The following is a 19,788-nucleotide window of genomic DNA, read 5'->3' on the forward strand; positions in this document are numbered from 1 at the left end:
CAGGAGGCAACGCCTCTGAAGCAACTCGTGCTATATTTAACCAGGGATTAAAATCCTGTAATGATGAGTTTTTGAAACAAAACTATTCCTCCGGCTTCTCAAGAACAATTAAGTCAATAGTTCTTTGGTGCTTTTTTGAGTTAGTGAACATCCTCCACTCCAAATGCGTCTTGTTTGTGACGTTAAAATCTGTGAGTTTGATTCCGTTCAGCAAAATATCCAAATAATATTATGCACAAAAACATTGTTAAAAGTATTGCTGGTAACGCTGAATATATATAGGCTACAATAAAATCGTCTACATCTGCACTAAAATCTGCTGTATGTATTGCTCATCGGAATGGAATTAATTTGTCTGCTATCATGATGACTTAGCATTACCATAAAGTCAGCACGAAGTCGCAGCATGGTTGTATTTCATAATGCACCAAGGGCGCAGGTGAGAGATTTAGTTCAACCAAGAGGAACAAAACAGGGAAGACTGTAAAGAATTCAGTGCTATACGCCAGCATGCTAGTGTGTATTTATTTCATTTTATTATATATTTCACTTATTTATTTCCCTGCTTCACTGACCACTGAGTAGGACTGTACTCATTCGTTTACAGCAGAAAAGGGGATGACATAAGCATCATTTTTTTTTTGGCAATTGACCATGTTACATTAATTTTGGAGCGCAGCCAAAGGGTGACAGGGTGATATATTTTGCTGCTGTGTTTGCCGTATCCGTGGTAGCTGAGGCGCCCGGGAAAAGCATGCCATCGCTTCGGCGCTGTCTGTTAAAGAAAATAATAGCCTTCGTTGACCAGGATAAGGCACATTTATTATTCTTTCCCCAGCAACATCATCAAAAGAGGGGTATTTCCTCCCTCTATCCCCACTTTAATGCTGTGTATGGACTTTCAAAGCTTTTTTTTTTGAATGAGAAAAGAGCATTTAGCCCACATTGCTGCAATGTGTTTATTTATTGGTTGTTTTGTCTCTTCTAAGTTCATAATTCTTCACTGACCATTACCTAATAAGAGGAGGTTAATATATATATATTGACCACTCAGCAGGGAGAGGATATAGATGAGCCCCCTGAGGTAAAGGTCATGGCTTGGATTACTGTGAGAGAACACAGCTCTAATTGGTCTCCAGGGCTTTGCATGTAAACAGGAACATGATGTTGAATGTTCAGTTGTCCACACGGGCTAATTACTACCTGTCTCTGTGCACCGCTCCATAAAGTTACCTCTACCGCGGTGCATTTTTGCGTGTTTAACGTCTCTCATACTCTGCATTTGAAGAAATAGAGTGCACACTGTTCAAGCGTTTATTTGTACCGGAAGATCAGAGATATTTTCTGGCATATCTTGTGATGTCTCTGATTGATAATACCCAATTAAAAAACCCACACACTCACGCACACATTCATACACATTTGAATGCACATGTGCAGGCACCCTTTGCACACCTCATGTGACACTTGATGAATTGAAAATTGCCTCAGAGTGCAACATAGTTCGGCCTGTTACGTCATCTCACCTCATGTCAGCGGTGGAATGTGTGCCCAATCACCTTTCACCCCATCTCATCAGTAACCCAACACCACCCCACTGACCGCCGGCTTACTTTATTTTCACTCATATTTTTAGGTATCCCATTGGGCTTTGCACTTCGCTGTGAGAATGACCACCTGCTGTGAACATCCATCAGGACGTCTATGAGTACGTATCGTGTCATCAGCTGAAAAAGACATAAACTAGAACACTGACACACTGTACATTGGCCGTACTTTCTTTGCAGTTATTTATGGATTTATGTCAGGAGGTCAGGTAACACAAGATTACGAGTTTAGACCCAGGTCTCCGAGGTGTCTGGCGGAAAACGTGAGATTTCACAATGTAAATATGGCGACACCCACCCTAAAAGCCGACTGCAAACTCTGCAAAAGTATGCCTGCATGCTCTCTGTAGATATAAAGCCTTTGAGAGAGCCATATGCCAACGCCGAGACCAACTGTGCATTTAGGTTTCATAACATCTCCCTCTAGCTACGCCTCAGTGTCCTTGCAGTTTCTGCTTCACAATAGATTTATTTTTTTCCACTCGACCCACGTATACTTAAGGAAATCCTTGGGGGATATTGGCTGGTTGTGTGGCTCAACCTTTTAGCAATTGTCTGTGTCAGCAGCATACACTCGCTGTTTGGTGCTGTGTGTGCAGATGGAAACCCAAGGGACCGAGGCTCTGGAACATGACAGTAAAAGCAACAGCAGCAGAGCCCATTGTTACTGTAACTGCTGATGAAGATACTGAGGGCCAGTTGCTCAGTTAAAGACCGAGCCTAAAGAGTACAAAACAACATGAGACGAATGATGTTTGAACTTCAGTCTAATTTTTAACGTCTGTCTCGCTTCTAGCACCTCTCAAACACAAATAAGACGCGTTGCCATCTTATCAGTGTTCTCGACTTACGTAACAAGTGCTCGCTAGTCCAGTCTTAGATATGTATCAGATGTTTGTGTGCTGTTTCTCCCTCTCCAAAAGCAGTTTTGTACACTTTGTTACACTACAGCTTCTAGAGTGGTGCTAACACGCTCTCCAATATACATTTACCTGATGCTCTTATGCTCTTATCCAGAGCAACTTAGGAGGACTGAGCAGGTCCGAGTAGTGTTTTGCTCGAGGACACTTCAGCAGGAGACTTAGCTGTTGCGTGGGCCACATCTCTGACCTTTCAGCTGAGGGACAGTCGCTCTTAACCACTAGGCCACCCCAGTCTTTAAAGCAGACTCTCTGGACCTCACAGCCTATCACCCCCTGTGCCCAGTGCCTACTGTGCCATCTCCTGCCAAGGCAAACACCCTTCAGGGGGAAACAGGCGGCGATTACAGACAAATAATCGAATCGTCTGGCTCCCCGACCCTCAGCCTATGCTGCAGTCAATGCCAATAATATTTCCGCTCGCTGCGTTTTTGATAATGGCTACAATCAAAGTTCAAAGAGAGTTCATGCCCGCCCTTGATAAACAGTGCTCAATATTGACTGTGGTGCTTGGCAGAGCTACTAGTGCTGTCAGATGCTGGGCGGTGTGCTGTACGCATCGTTCTCCTGAAGAGACTGGAGCGAGGAATTCAATAAGGCTGCAAAGGGAGCGGCACCGGGAGACGTGCATTCCAAAGAGTGTCCGACAGAGGCCAGGAATGCCGATGCGGGACTTAGTCATATGACCACAGGGAATATGAGAGGCATTTCCTGATTCATTGGGGAACAAGAGAGACCTTAATAATTTAGGATAGCTTATTTTTCAATATTGCTAGAAATTAATTTCATTTGGATTTTCTTTTTATGTGGTAATTTTTATTTTTATTTTGGTGACGTCTTTGGTGCTAAGCGGCCATTGCTGTGGTGTTTCTGCACTGCACTTCCCAGAGATCACTTAGTAGAGTACAATCTAATAGAGTGGCCAGTACTGTGACGTCTTTTTCCTTGGATTTTCTTCTAGTTTGAGTGCCACTCTTTTCTTTGTCTGTTCAGGCATGGTGGCTATCGCTGCTCATGCTAACTACCCAGTTCTTCTTCTATTTATTTCAAGCAAACCGCTGTTGCTGCTGCCGGAAACGTGAAACACATCTCTTCCTGTGCACCACAGGATTTTTCCCGGGAAAGACCTAGCAGACACCGGGTGTGTAGAACAGCAAATGTAGTAAATGCAAAGGCTTTCGTGAACTGGATATGGGTTAAATCACTATTGTGTTATATCAGTCAGAGTAGTAAGAAGAAATTTTATTTTTATGAAAATGTCACAGGCAGTTACTTTAACTTCTTGACATTCGCTCAGAGTAAGCAGAAACCAGCGCAGAAAACGGACACTAACCAAGCCCCATTCTTCATTGAAACAGCCAGTATTCATCAGCTGACTTGCAATCCAGAGCTATAGTAAATTTAGCTGACGTCAAAGCTCAGTCGTATATTATGCCATGTTATCTAACGTACCACACATTGCCAGAATGATTGGCAGCTATACCTAGAGTGGGATCTGACCTCCTCTGACCAAGACCTGTCCGTCTTGCCTGTTTATCTGTCTGACTGTCCATCATTTTGTATGTAGCTATGTGTCTTTCCTTCCCATAACACTTTGACACAATTAAACCTAGCAATTAAGAGGACTAAAACAACAAACCTGCAGTGGGATACTAGCGTTATACCAATACTCTTAAGATCAGTGCATCTTTAATCTGTGGTCACAGGTGAAATGACTGGATCTGCTCTTTTATGGCTTTAACCTTGCGGCACATGGATTTGACAGGTCAGTGATTACATAGGAAGAGGAAGATAATAGAAATGGATGACACAGAGGCTGTAAGAAATACCTGAAATATTTGCCCTTCTCCACTCCCTCTGGTTTGTTTCATTTCTTCACATACTGTACCTCACTGTTGGTTATGGAACAGTAGTCATGTAAGTGTTAACATATGTTTGAGACATTAAAGAAATACATTCATATTTTGGATTTTTGTTATTTGTTATATTTCTGTAGTTACATTATAGGAAAAAAAGTCCACATTTGTCTCAAAAAAGTCTTGATAACGTTACTCATTAAAAGCAATGAGCACTGATCGCCGTAAGCCTGCTTGTTAGCTTGCAACTAACAGTAGCTGTTGTTATGCTAAAAAGCTGTTTCTTTGGTTCACTGACGGGACAATACAAGTTTTCATCTACATTATTATAAGTGCCCAATGAATAAGTATAACCGAAATTCAAAATAGCCCTGAAACGTGATTTAAATTGTAAATTGTGATAAAATGTAAAATGTCTACAATGACTCACAAAAATAACTGAATAGGGAATAAATATTTTTTAATTGAACATGAGGCACCGGGAGACATTAACAAGAACATGAGGTGGGCTCACATTAGGCTTAAATTCTCTGAGCATCTCTAGTAAAACCTGCTGGTAACTTTTGCTGGCCATTTCAATCAGTCACCTCTGTTGGCTTAAGCCTATTATTTGAGATACATTTCTGAGTGCTGTAGCGATGAATAGAGAGACAGATAAGGAGTGGGCACAGCTCATCAAGCAGCTCTCCCATCAATCCCATTCCTTCGACTGGGCACCGCCGAAAGGTGAGAGACACATCAGTCAACCCACTCACGTCAGTGAGGCAGATTTGATTTGTCAGGCAGTGTAACCTTGAGGCGTGTTACAGTGGCTCACATGTATCTTTGGCCTCTCATAAGACGTGGTAAGTGATGGGTTTGCATACGACTACAGTACACAGGCGCGGCATCATTCAGTCAAGTGAGCCTTCAGTGTAGATCAAACCAAGACACTCACTGTGAAGTTATTCATGCATTACTTAGGGGAATATGTTATGAAATATGTTACAGATTTGAATCTTTATCCAAAAAGAACACTATCTTGAAAGCTTATATTCATTTTGTTAACAGCAGGAAATTAAATTCAAAGTCAAACTTAAACACTCAGGAAAACTGAAAAGATAACGTTGGGCTTGTGTTTTACACCATTTTATTTGGCATATAAATGAATAGCATGAGCAAAGAAATGTGTCAGGAAGATAAAATACTCTTATACACATTAATATACAATAAATGTTATTTATTCTTGTAGTGACTCTGGCTAGTACAGTATACTGTACAAGGTGATTCATTTACTTTCGAGTGCAGTGAAATAGTTTCGAGGCCTGGGAAAAGCAAGGACTCCTGCTGCATGCATGATAACTCGTACCAGCAAAGCCCAACGGGATGCTTTCTCTCATCCTGACTCTGCTCCGAATTAAACCTTACCCCTCCCACAATAACCTCGGGTGCAGCAACTACAGCATCTTCGTATGACTCCATCCGGGGTTCAAAGGTCGTCTGACTCAGGGACGAACGTGGGCTCAAGGGAAACGGTGGGGAGGGTGGCAGTGGGGCCCGCTGACACCCATCCCAGAGCAGATCTGTTGAAGGAGGGTCTCTTCACCGCCGTCTCCCCCTGCAGCTCCGGGTATTCAGGCAGGGGGTCCACCTGGGGGGTCTTGATGGGAGCGGGTCTGGGGGCCTTGCCGAAGCCGCCGAACGGAGTTGCCACCCTGGAGGTGTCGGATTGACAACCTTAACAGTAGCCGTCATGCGCTAATGAGAGGGACTGAGGTGACAGTCGAACTGATTCATCTAATTAAAGTGAAGTGAAGACTTAGACCGGGGGACAGAGATAGCTGCTGTGAGTTATGAGCATGTTTATGGCACATTGTGACTTAGATGAAGGGCAGTACTTGCTCACTCAGCACTTTATAGAAAAAAAACATGTATGCATAATAAATTAAATAATGAATGTGCATAATTCAGGATGCATGTGCGTGCTTCTTTAATGGACTTAATACACAGTCTGTTAAAATCTTACCAGAAAGGCCAGAATCAGGTAGTGTGTGTACAAGATTGAAGATTACACCAACATTGTCCAACCTGTGGTATATTCGTGATACATGCTTTTCCACCTGAGAGGTTCTCACCTGTTGAAGCTTTTGTACCCTGGTAGCTCTGGTCGGGGCTCGGGCTCTGGCATGCAGGTGATGAGGGTGTCTGCCAAGGCGGGGTCACTGATGATGGCCTGGTCCCAGGGTGAGTGGTAGGACTTTGGGACGGCCGTACTGTTGAACTTCTCTGGAGGGACGTTTTTCAAGGGACCTCCGTACCCTGAGGAAATAGAGATGGGTTATACAGTACACACACAGATTGAAGATAGGGGTTTACTGTGTCATAGATAAGATTGTAAAAATCCAGCCATCTTATTGGCCTAAATCATGAAATAGGGCTGCAATAGAGAAGATTGTCCATTTCTCCCTAACTGAGACCCTGTAGTGTGAAATACAAACTGTCTCTTAAACAGCAGCGAGCAGCATTCTGTCCAGAGAAAGCTGGACTCACCAACATTCTATCTTTTGCCTCTCATCCCTTTGGTATCCTTTGGTATAAAGCGATCATACTCTGGTTGGGTTGGTAAACATAAGTGTGCTGGGTATAGCTTCTGACATCATGTCACATGATTTCTGGGTGTTGAAGTTCAGAATGTTTACCTCTCGCTGCTATCTGAGGCCGCCAACACGCAGAGTTGCCTAGTGCAGCTTCAAAACACTGATTATTATTTGAAACTTCAGCAATTTGACACTTTGATTTTCTACATTCATGCCAGCCAAGCATCTTGAAAGCAATTAGACTGATGTGAAATGAGGTGTTTGATGAAGTCAAAGAGAGAGAGAGAGAGAGAGAGAGAGAGAATGTGTGAGTGAGTGAGTGAGTGAGTGTGTGTGTGTGTGTGTATGTGTGTGTGTGAGAGAGAGAGAGGAAGGGACATGCAGAGAATTAAACAGTCAAAAATATAAAGCAACAAGTCGAAAAAGAAAGACAAAATAATGTACTTACAAAATCCGCAAGGGTAGCATGCTTAAACTGCACTGTTGTAAAAATAGATACATCAAATCTGAAGGAATTAAAATTAAAATGTAACTTATTTGAACCCCTTTGAGTTCATCACATTCACAGCACTTCCACAGCTCTTTCTTTATCCCTTTATTCCTGGTTAATGTTCACAGCAAAACAAAACGAAGGGCAGCTACCCAGTGTGTGTGTGTGTGTGTGCCTGTATGTATGTCTACCCGCTTAGTGTATGTGTGTTGATGGGAGAGGCCTATCCAAAGGAGTATCCTTCAAAACCAGCGCTTCACTCAGGGGGGCTTGCAAGCTCAGGCATTACATAATGTGGGGCGTCGTGTCACGTCCTCCCCTCTCACAATGAACAATCCCCCCTTCCTGAGTTTATGTTTTGCCCTGAGGAGGAAGCAGGGGAGACCAAACAGAGACCTCTGGGAAGTTTACGGTTTTGGGGGGAATCCATTACAAAACACTGTGTAAAAGATTTTCTGGGGCCGTGGAATATTTTTCTTGTGATTGCACATTTGGTTGAGGAGATGTTTTTTGCGGGAAATGACAGTCACACACCCGGCTCTATGTACTGTCCATGTAGATGAAAGGAAGAGCGAAAGACGGCGGTTTAGCTTTTTGTACATATGTTTTTTTTTTCCTTATTTTTTTATGCAATATGCAATGCTCAAATGTGACAGCATCTTCTCAGGTTAATATTGCCACCTCAACTAAAGAGAAGTTTGATGTTTTTCATACTTTTACTCCCTTGGATGTGAAATAGCACAATGACCATGATGTTAAAATGCAGATTATATTTTCAGCCATATTTAAACCATCGCTGCGGCAGTATGCCTTTCTTGGTAAATTACAAGAGGGTATCAAGCTGGCTTTGAATCATCACCTTCCTGCTACAAAGCTTAAAGATTTGCATTAACATCTAATGTCAATTAATTTTCCTGTTCAAGCTCTGCAGGAATCCAAGGAGCTCACTGTAAATCACTCTCGCCTGGTTAAGCAATTTAGCCTCCTATGCCAGGCAGCTTTCTGGTACAAGCCATGGGACATGTACCTATAACACCTGGGTAAATGACTGGGCTATTTAAAGAGCTCTTACCCATTTGATACCCAATACACTTTGGCCTGATTTCTGCTGCAGCTGGAATTACTACATCCAGAGACTACTGTCTGAGGCGTGGTGGCTAGTTGTAAGCTCCAGAAATAACAGCACATTCTGTGTAAATGTGCTCATCCTTAAATCAGTATTGGTTTTGTGTCAGCTAGGCAGAATTTAGAGATGAGGGAGGATGCGAGTGCCAAGCTTATCCCGATGGTATCAGTGGCAGCAGAGGCAAACAGGAAATACTCCTCGCACTTCCCGTGGGGTAAAACTAGACAATTATAAAAATGATGGTTACAGCAGATCATAACAAGGAGGGGTAAAAAAAAAAAAAAAAAAAAAAAGAGGTGGAGAATGAGAGACAAATGTTGGAGGAGCACGCATTAAACAGAGGGGTGGGATAAAGTTAGAGAGAGAAAGACAGAGAGAGAGAGAACGGAGAGAGGCAGAGGGAGAGAAAGAAAAGAATAACATGTAGTCATACTCCGCCTGAGGCTGGCAGATTCCAGGCAAGGATAAAATGTTTTCCCACATGATCAAAGTATGCGCGAGTACGAAAAAATGAAAACACTTGAATCCTTATCAAAACACTGAGCATCCAGTCCTTTTTGTACAGCATAGCATGAACACACAGTCTGTCCACCAGGAGCAATACCCATTTCTCATACGCTGTACTGTAGATATACTGGCATATTATAAAAATGCACAACCAAAGAAGAAGTTCTGCATAGTAAAATCATAATACACATGCAAATAAGGCCAAAAAAGGATCAGACTATGTTTTCAGCATATAACCACTGTCAGTGATGTAATTATAAATGGAAAGCAGTTCCTCATGTATTGTTCTATAGACTTTGAGCCCACAGGATCACAGGGGTCAAGTAAGGTCGTTGAGTTAAACAGAGGTCAATTGGGTTGTCGACTCGACCTCAGCTGTATCATTATTGCTGTGGTTTCGGGGCCCTTGGAAAGTGTTGTGGTTTTCTATTGGTCTGTGTTACCTACCAGGGGCGATACTGTCTGGGTTTGGCTCTGTTCTTGTGTCTGGTGTCGTTTCAGTCGGCTGGTCGACCCCCAGGTTGTTCTCGCCACTTTGGTTTTCCGTGGCATTGCCGTTCTCAGTTTGAAGAACCATTCCGTTCTAAAAGAGAGACAGAAGGGATGAGTTGGGTTTGAGAGAAAAGTAGGTTAGAATGTCTTATCTCAATTTTAGATAAATGGTAAAAATGAAAAATATTTAACTTCTCATTTCTTTTATTGAAATGTGATTTTACATGTTTTGGTTCTCATTATCAAAAGTGTCCACTTGTCAGTGCTGGTGTTCTTCATCTCGACTCAACGCACTTAATGAACCTGGATTTGACATGTTGTCCAACAACAACAAGCAGACAAATTCTCTGGTTGTCCACATTTCCTCAACATTAGAAACATTGTTTTCAGGCTGGGATAAAGTGTGCTGCAGCCCTAGCAACCAGCTTTCATCCCCTGAAAGATATTTATGATGATTTACTTCAGGACTTCCTCAGGAAATGTTGACAACTTGAAACGAAATCCCTCCATTGCCCCAAGCAGTAAACAAACCCAAAGTATGGAGTCATTCTCACTTAAAAGAAGAGGGGAAAAACTTCCCTGAAGCATTAGTATGATTTTATGTGTGTACTTTAAGAGGGCAATCACAAATGGACAAGGTCACCACACAGCAACATGAAAGGGCATAGAACTAGTGCTGCTAATTAATTTGATAAAACAAAGAGAAACTTTGTTACTTAATGTTGATTCAATTTAAGTGAGAGCTCCAGTGCATAAATTGCTCCATGTGTGACCAGGCCAGGCTAAGATAAGTGCTGCTGGGAAATGAAAAATGATGACTTGGCACACTGCCCATGCGAACACAAAGGAACATTAATAAAGCTTCTTATGACCGGCTGTAAGGCTTTCACACCTACTCTTCCGTGTCAGTCCATGTCTCCGGCACGAGTCAAATAAACACTTCAAGTACTCAGTCTTTCCCACAAATACTAAATCAGGATGTGAGGTATTGTGTGCTGCTCAAAGGCATGTAATCTTTTTCACATGAGGGAAGGGAGGGAACACAATCGGCAGAAACTTAAAATATCCCCATTGAAAAAGTCTGTTTTAATAGTGGGCAGCATCATTAATCAAGTGTAAATTTATATTTATTGAAGCAAATGGAGTTAAAGGCTGAATGATTGACAGCATGCGTGTGACCTGCCTGTCATGTGCGCTCCTGTATGGCATTCAGTAACAAACAGTACAGTTTCAGCTTACATTGATCTGCTTGTTGGTTTCATTCTGGATGCTCTCAAAAGTGTATTTTTCGGAGCGTCTCTGGCGCATTTTGAAGAGACGAGAGCCCCGGTTGGAGGTAAAAGACAGCTCGTCCAGCATGATGTCTTTAGGCACGCTCATCTTCTTCCCAAGGTCCATCTCTATGTCTGGACACAAACACACACACACACATGCACACACAACACTGAAGAGATGGTGTGCAGGTATTCCCCATATACGTGTGTTGCAAATTTTATTGCGTACATATGTGTGTTCACTTTCTTTTCTGACACACATAAGTATATTGGCCAGACCTCTAGCAACATGAATATTGTATTTTCTCTACTCACACCTATCAACACTCATTAAACACAAATTAAATTCTGCAGACATTCCATCGCTGCAATAAAACTCTGACTACATGGATTGCTGACTTGGCATTCCTGCCAATATGATAAACGAGGAATAATCTTTCCTTGTCATTCACTTATGTCCAGTGCTTGTTTTGTGGTTAGCGCTGCATGCTAGCTAATGCATACTGATCGTGGAGATGTCATAGGCCTATATCCAAGTGTGAGACGCATGATTTGCCAGAATATCTTTCAGCTGTCAGTAGCCTTCAGACCCTCCCCATCCCAAAGAGCCACACAGTTGTCCTCACCCCGAAATAGCGTGTTCAAAGGACGACGACAAAGGGATTAGTTACTTTGGCCAATAAAAGTTCTCATTTGCTTATTTATAGTACGGGTCGTAGAAGGGAGTGTTGGCTGTGGGCGACTGGTGAGCTGATACCTTCTATAAAGTGAATCTGGCAACAGTGTGTATGTGTGTGCATGTGTGTTTTTGTGGAAGGGGGGTGTGCTTCGATGTACACTGTTTAATTGAGTGTATTTTAATGAGTATACACTAAAAAATTGTTTGTATATTAGTGTATACTGTATGCTATGGTATTGAATCCATGTACATTCATATGTGTGAACGGATACTTTTATGTTAGAAATAGAAGGGAGAGGAGTGAGGGAAGAGGAATGAAAGTAGTAGGGAAGGAGAGAGAGAGAGAGAGAGAGAGAGAGAGAGAGAGAGAGAGAGAGAGAGAGATCACAGGTCAGAGGGATTACAAAACAAGGAAGTGAAGGGGAAGTGATGCGGCTACCTTCCGGGGCTTGAACCTCCCTGCAGATTGCTGCCGCCTGCATTTTCCTCTCCCTGGTCGTCATGGTAGAGAACTGTGACATGGCCGCCCCTGGGGAGGAGGGGGAGCAGAAAGTCACAGGAGACAGTTCACATCAGTGCACCCTGTTCGAACACGACGAGTCACAAAGGGAAGACGGCGCGGCAGCGTGTCGGCCATCGATTGAGCGACATTAAGCATCCTCACCACGCGCAAACACCCACTGAAGCCAGCAGAATTTATCGGGGCGGCGAAAAGGGCAAAGTTAGCACATCCCTTTAAATAACCTTGGGCTGTTAAACGCCAAGCACATGCTCTTCAGACATGGCAACCAGCTGTGTCAGGGGTCTGCGAATCAATATGTTTGAAATTACCCAAGTGGGCTGAAAGGACAAAGCTGGAGAGCATGGTGGTGTCACAGCAAGCGGGTGGGACAGTTGATGGAATGAGGCGGAAAGAGAAAGTTCACACCAAGGGAGAAAACTTTTACCTGTGCCACCAGGCGCAAATACTCATTTATCATTCCAATCCAAAACACTTTTAAACACGTTTCTTGAAGAACCAGAGGAAAATGTCATACTGAAATGCAGAAGTCCATTCACCATGCAATTCATTCCATTGTTCTACTGACCAGATAACAGGCATGTTGGCACAGTATATTCTTAGCTCCCATAAATCAACTTCTGAATGCTATGTTATCAGTTTACTCTGAATTGTCACAGCAAATACATTCTTGGTTAAAATATAGTACAAGTGGAGGGAAAATGTACAGTTAAGCATAATGAATGAATGAATCATTGCACACATATATGCCATCCAGTCAGGACACATTAAACCATCAAGCATGAGACAAAAAGGATTTACATTTATTAAATAACAAAAAACATATACAAAAGAGATGTTAATTATGAATCAAAGGCAAGCTGTGTGATTGACTGGAAGAGGTGGAGGGAAAGACTGTAGGAGTTAGGGTGAATCATGCTTGATTTGGATTCTCAGTGTCACGTTTTAGAACTTGACAGCAAACCCCGCGGCACATCTGTGAAGTGGCCTCAGGGATGGCTTACCTGTCCCGCAGGTCCCTTAGGGGCGTCTCGACTTGTGCCTGTCTCCTCGGGGTAGGAAGTCAGAAAGGTGAGAGGCGAGGGGGTCAGACTGTGCGGGTCCTCGCGCTCCCTGGCGCTGTGGCTGTTGTGGGGAGGGTGGGAAGAGGGGGCAGCAGCCTGATCCAACTGACTGACTGAATGAGTGGGTGGGTGGGTGGGTGTCAGTTTGTCTGTTGTCACTGGTATTTAGTTCACAAGCAGTGAAGTGACTAAATTTAGAGCGCTGCCGCTACTGCTCCCTTTGCCCTTCATCCCCCCCCCCCCCCCCCCTCCCTCCCCAGTGTTTTTACAGTAGCTAAGGATGTGCTATATGACTCCCTGTATGACTCACTGTGGCGCCCTTCACCCACATTCATCCTGATTGCCTGAATGTATGTGCTTTAGCCATGGGAAAATATAGGGTGACAAAACTTTGGGTCACACTTTATTTGGATAGTCCAATGTTGATACTCAACTTCCTATCAAGTGACTATAATGTGTCACTAAAAAGTGAGTCACTACTGAGTTTGAGTGATTCTCATAATTGCATGAAAAGTAATATCTATAGATATTCAATGTCTGGGCTAGGGTTAATCTTAAGGCTGGGGTTAATGTTAGAAATAGGGTCAGGGTTAGGGTTGGGGTTAGGTTTAAAAATGGGGTTAGGGTTGGGGTTATGGTCTGTGGATATGCACCAAATAGGCAAGTGACACTTTGTTGAACATCTACTTTTTGCCACCTGATAGTTAGTTTAGTATCAACATTGGACTATTCAAATAAAGTGTTACCAAACTTCGTCTGCCTCCTTGACACTGTCTAACTCACCTATAGGCAAAAGGGAAAAAACTGTTGCAACCTTGCAGCTTCACCAAGCTGCATGAATCAAAAAGAACCAAAGTAGTGAAAGCAATGAATACACTCATGTTGACCCTGGAAAAATCACACAGACATTGGCTATTGAATCTTAATTAGCTATCATAACTAAACAATAAACCAGTCAGTTTTACTTGACTTTGCTAAAAAATCCCTATTCATTTCTGACACATAGAAATCTATGCCAATAACTCCATACAGAAAATGAAAATATATTTTCAAGCTATCAGTGTCACACTTTGACATGATGAATGATGCATAGCTCATATTTATATTCCTGCTATCCACTTTCATAGTATTTGAATAAAATTTATGATACAGTGCTTTCCAAGTATTATAAATTGATGGGGCAATAATTTCTATCTACCATCTCTCTCTCTGTGTCTTTTTCTCCCCTTTCTCTTATAGTTCAGCTACAGTAGGTACCCACTGTTATTATGTAACTGGCTGTCTCCATGGGAACAAGTCCCCACCACCACCTCCCAACCCCCTCCGTAGGATACAGAGCGAGTGACTCTCCAAAACAACACATCATACAAAAAGCTTCATGGGATGGTACAGCAAGCAACAAATGGCCCAGAGCAAAGTATTGCAGAGTATTTAATGCTTGGAATAGAGATCAAAGAGTAAAAACACACACTGAAATCTGCGAAATAATGCTATTATATTTATTTTGTAAAATACTTTTTTTGTCAATGAAAATTAGAATTAGTCTGGAGCAGAAATTGCACTTGCATCATGACAGTAATGACTATTGCAAGCAAAATAGTGTAACAATTAGAGATACTGTACACTGTATGTCCTGTTGTTGTCCTGCAATATTCTCAGGATGCACGAGTCAGATGAGACTCGACACAATACTGTATGCTACATCTGAGTTTTGTGTTCATGAAATTGCTTGGTGAGAATCACATCAGGACATTACAAATGCCAATCTAGCTTTAATCTTTGGAGATGATTACAAATCAGCAGTCTACAGCATAATCCGGAACCAAAAACAAGCAAAACATAGACCTAATATATTCCACATTGTATGCAATTTGCTTGATCTATGCCAGTATACCTATCATAAACTAAAACAGTCATTTCTTTTGTATCACAATTAGGAATCATCAACCTCCTTGGAATCCACTTTTCATTCAGGAAATACAGCTGAAAAACTCAATAGTCCCTCTAATTCTAAAACATACATATCTCACTCTTTAGTATACAGTGGGCTGCATTGTGACAGTTGGGTTGTGTAATACCAGGGTCATTTTTCCAGGTGCCCAAGGTATAATCTAGGAAAACCATCTAATGGGAGAAAAGCTGCCCCATTTTAGGTTTCAAGTCTTCCCTCTCTATATTTATTGCTAGTTTATCTGCCACATGCAAATGTACTAAATAAAAACGCAGTTGGCAAAAGAATTAAGTCATCTTTCTTATTGGAGCTTACAGAACAAACTGTCCACCCACAACGTGCTGAGTTATAGAGTTAGCCATTTCCCTGGTTTTAGGCCTCATTTATACCCATAACGCATCACTGGTTGCATTCTGACAGTGGAATGATTTCCTGATCACAGATAAAACTTTGTCTGAAAACACAGCAAATCTGTCATCGGACAACTTACCCATCCTCAAGTTTCACGGATTGAAAAAACAAACTAACAAACAAACAAAAAAGTGCACAATCACCACAGGAACCAGCATGCTAAATACATCCACAGCAGAATGTCACACCCGGATGAACAGCAAACCCACAAACTATTATATTAGGCTCAAAACACTATGCAAAAAACAATCTTCTATTGCAGCTGCGGTGGGTAGGTCACTGCCTTCTCTTAGCACCCTCAAATAAATGTCATTATATAAATCTCTTATTTCAGATAGACCTTTTCATACCTATTTTGTACGGTTTTTGTGAACTGAACTGTATGACAAACATATTTGAGCAGTTACAATCTCTTCATATCTCTATAAAATCACTGACATCATCATTCAAATTTTCCACACCTTCCACTTATTTTGTTCTATACTTATCCGTTCTTAACCACATACTAATTGCCTCCCTCCTTATCATTATTATTACTCATTATCCCACTGTACTTAGCAAATTGAAAAACATCATCTACGGAGCCAGACAAAAATAAAAGTTGTGAATTAAATGTTTTTTGAAGTAAATTCTAAAAGTCTCCGAAAGTCTACTGTAAGAATAATCAACACTGTCCACATTTGAGTGTGGCATGCATAGTAAATGATTCCAACCAAATCCTATTATACTTTAAATGAAAAGAGCCATAGAGTAGAAAGCATTCCTAAAAAATAAAAGTGGCATTTCAAAAGAACAGGGGGAAGGAAATCTTTCAGAATGTTCACCTTTCCTCATTAAACATCATCTTACTTTCTTCAGTCAACATGATAGCCCATTATTGTGTCTTTGCATTTAGATACTGATGAATAAAAAAAAGCTTAGACTGCAGTTGAATGTATGATGGAGTAACTAGGTAATGAGATTTTCCTCATTAATGGTCACATGGGATGAGATGTACCCTATCGCTTCCAACTCCAAGTGGTGTTGCTGGTGTACACAGCCTTGTAGCTTGGCTTTCCCAAGGGCCTCTTATACTCAGAGGAGGACATCGAAGGCCTGAGGTTCGCCTCTGTCACGGACCTCTGAGGCTGCCACTGTCTGGGCAGGGACCTGTAACCAGCAGGACCGGCAGGGGCGGAGACAGTGCTCCTGGTCGGGGACACAAATGACGGCAGGGGAGCTCGACTCTGACCGCGACTTTGGCTCTGGCTCCAAGTCTGGCTGCCAGTTTTCTGGGGGGCTTGGTAGGACACTCTGGCCTTCCACTCTACCGGTGGCTCCGGGAGCATTTTGCGCTGAGCTGCCAAGCGGACATTTGAGGCAATGGCTTGCTGGAGGTTCTGGAAAGCGAAGGCTTCGTCCACTAGGCCCAGCGGATGGCGGGAGGCAGCCTCCCAGGGCGTGGGGGGTTTGTGGCCCCTCTCCAGCCAGGACGTCTGCCTTTCTCGGGGAGCCGTGGAGGCCCGAGCCGGAGGCTTGGGGGAAGAGGAAGCCGAAGCTGACTGCTGGCCCGAGGATGGTACTCTGGCGGGTGGGGAAAGGGAGTAGCTCCTGCCAAGTGCCTGCAAAGAAAGATCCAGACATGTTTACTTTAGCATGGGTTCATTCTAGTTTGTCTGACTAGCCCTCTGGCCAAATCAAATCACAGAGTGCAACTTGGAATATTTTGGGAAATAGAGTAGCTCATCGCCAACGCGTTTGTTTTAAGTATGTACTGTAATAAATTTATTGTGAAGAATGTAGCCTGTCATTCTTTAAAATATCTAAATGTTAAGTGTATCTCAAATAGCCTACAAGGTAAATTAAACAGCTTGCTCATCTTGAAAATAAAGCCAAAGGTGACATTTTTGTTGAACAAAGGCCAGAAGAAATCCCCTTCCCTCAACACAGATTTCCTGAAGTACATGCCACAACATATACATGTCAAGGACAAAAATCATGATGTATGAAAGGAAAAAAAATCATGTAAACTCAAGCTGGAGCACACACAACTGTCCTTACTTGAGCGTGCCAACAGTCAGGAGCTCTACCACAATCAAACTGCAATACTTGATCCACTTCACAGGAAGCCTACTCAACCAGCTACTTCACCATTTGTCCTAGCAGAGCACAAGCACTTATGGACTGTCCTTTGATTTCTCAGAACAATTGGTATATGAGAGTGGGTTTCCCATGTAAGCCACATTTAGCTTGTTTAAATTGGATCTGCCCCTCTGCTTTGTGGATTAGACAGCAACACTTTCAAGGTATCTCAATGAGTCGGCAAATCTGCTCAGCGGTTGTTATCTAGCTCCCTCTCCATGTATCAAAGACCAGGGCCCTTTTAAGTCTCCATTAGGATGCCTGGACAGGCAGGGGATATGTGGGGTGACGGGGCTGGAAAAAGCACCTCTGTACTGTGTATTGATTCTTACTATACATTCTTCTGGCTGGAGAGGGTAGACATGCAGGAAAGGCAGTGCTGCCATCATCTGGTGAAAAATGCATAAGATCAGCCATAAGGACAGAATGGAATAGAGTGCAGTAATAGGAAAAAAAAAAAAGTGGAAATGTGATTGAATGAGTCATGGGGGAATAAATTCTAAACTGACGCAAGAATCTGGTCTGATGTTGAATCAGTCAAGATGTCTGTGACAGTGTTATCCTGGATTAGGACAGACACAAGTAGGGATAAGTAGATTAGTAGACAATCTAAGGTCATATTTTGATTCAAGAACAGTGCCGAAGTGGATTGTCGTATGAATGTATATTGACATTGGTTGGGATGATTAGGAGAATATGAGACATGTTGGCATTCTGAAAGGAGTGAGAAATGTACTTCCTGGGGCAACCCAGGTCAGACATGGGGCTGAGCAGGTCTTTGGAGTAGGTGTCCTGGATGGCATGCTTTTCAAAGGCTTTTGTTTTGAGACAGATGTTCGACTTATTCTACATACAGTGCATCAGTGTTATGGATCAGATTATCTAGATGTATGCCTTTCAATCCCTGAGTCAATTTAAATTAAACCCTGTCTGTTAGGGATGGGAGCATGAAACCTGGACTGGCTCGAAGCCATGGTAAGGGTTTCTTGGGTGTCCTAGGTCAATGAGAAAGTGTGTATGAGGGTGGAAGGTCAAACTTAATTAGGGACTAAAGAATCTGATCACCTCACCATATGTGGAACATATCTTTCTGGACCTGGAGTCAATTTTTGTTGTTTTTTCTACTATGGATTTCTGAATAACACAAACATTAAAATGCAAAATCTGCATTCAGTGTGCATTGAAAAAAGAACATCTGTTTGAGATTAAGAAGCAGGTGTACAGTGGTGCTTCACTCAAGTCATTTGAGTGGGGATCAAATTCCTCCAGATATAGCTGCAGGAATCTGCCAACTGAAGGCAACGATTGATATTAAAACTTCCACTTAACAAATAACTGCCCCTTCTGCAACTGCATGACACAACATGGGTGAACATTTGAGTCAGGGCCCACTCACATATCCTCCAGAATTATCCAATGAGGTCGCCTAGTTTCAGGGAAGTCACCAGTCTAATAATACCTTTGACAAATACAGCATTATGTAGTCATTCTGCAGCAATGTGCTTTTCAAGCACTTACATCAATTGTGAAAAAGTCTGTCATTTGGGAAATGAACTGCTGCCAGCTGATATTAACAAGAGCTTTATAGACAACAAATGTTGTATGTGGCTTTATTGTTGAAAACTAATCGGTTCTGGACCACTGCTTTTGTGAAAATAAGATAGCGACAGTAAGAGTGTTAGTCAAACCAAAGCTGAGGGTGCTTCAGTAAAAATCGATTGAGCCAAACTGAAATTCAATCAGTATTTTTGTCTGAATAAATACAGAATGACTTTGTTGTCAATATTTATAGTACAGGCAGAGAAGTGGTGAAATTCAGCAAGCTGTAAAGAAACGGGACTAGAAACAGAGAGAACCCAATGGGCGTGCTCAAGTGACAAAGAAAGGAAAGCCAAACAAGGATAAAAGACATTTTAATGGCACTGCAGTGAATCATACAGAAAGTGCACTATGAAGAGAAACACACAAAGGAAAACGAAAAAAAGAACATGAAGAAAAAAAGCAGCCCTATAACAAAATTATATGTATGAACATTACAGGGCTGGTTAGCCTTTCAATAATTCTTCTTGGTGTATCTTTTTTCATCTATCCATATAAAACAAAAGCAGGTGGAGATGCGTGGGAGAAAAAGATGCAAGAGTGAAACCAGGAGAGTGAGCAGTAATATATAAATATATATATTTTTCTCTTATCA

General features: G+C 42.2%; 2 protein-coding genes across 3 annotated transcripts; both read right to left on the minus strand.

The window, feature by feature from the left end:
* Positions 1-5,587: 5,587 nt before the first annotated feature.
* On the minus strand, positions 5,588-13,180 carry myoz2a (myozenin 2a). Of its 2 annotated transcripts, none has more exons than XM_071895339.2 (6): positions 13,052-13,180; positions 11,967-12,056; positions 10,814-10,980; positions 9,530-9,665; positions 6,498-6,681; positions 5,588-6,077 (listed from the first exon to the last, which is right to left on the minus strand). In XM_071895339.2, exons 2-6 carry the CDS (start codon positions 12,046-12,048, stop codon positions 5,852-5,854), a joined length of 795 nt encoding a protein of 264 aa, XP_071751440.2. In that variant the 5' UTR covers positions 12,049-12,056; positions 13,052-13,180; the 3' UTR covers positions 5,588-5,851. The 2 variants fall into 2 exon arrangements, with proteins under 2 accessions (XP_071751440.2, XP_078147952.1); XM_078291826.1 differs by having other exon boundaries at positions 5,856-6,099.
* Positions 13,181-14,596: 1,416 nt separating this feature from the next.
* On the minus strand, positions 14,597-17,098 carry LOC144543542 (synaptopodin-2-like; the record flags this gene model as incomplete). Its single annotated transcript, XM_078291709.1, has 1 exon — positions 14,597-17,098. A coding segment is annotated over one exon (627 nt), but the record flags the coding sequence as incomplete, so codon positions are not given.
* Between the last annotated feature and the right edge of the window lie 2,690 nt (positions 17,099-19,788).

This window comes from Centroberyx gerrardi, chromosome 23 (assembly GCF_048128805.1).
Source record: "Centroberyx gerrardi isolate f3 chromosome 23, fCenGer3.hap1.cur.20231027, whole genome shotgun sequence".
Classification (NCBI taxonomy): domain Eukaryota; kingdom Metazoa; phylum Chordata; class Actinopteri; order Beryciformes; family Berycidae; genus Centroberyx; species Centroberyx gerrardi.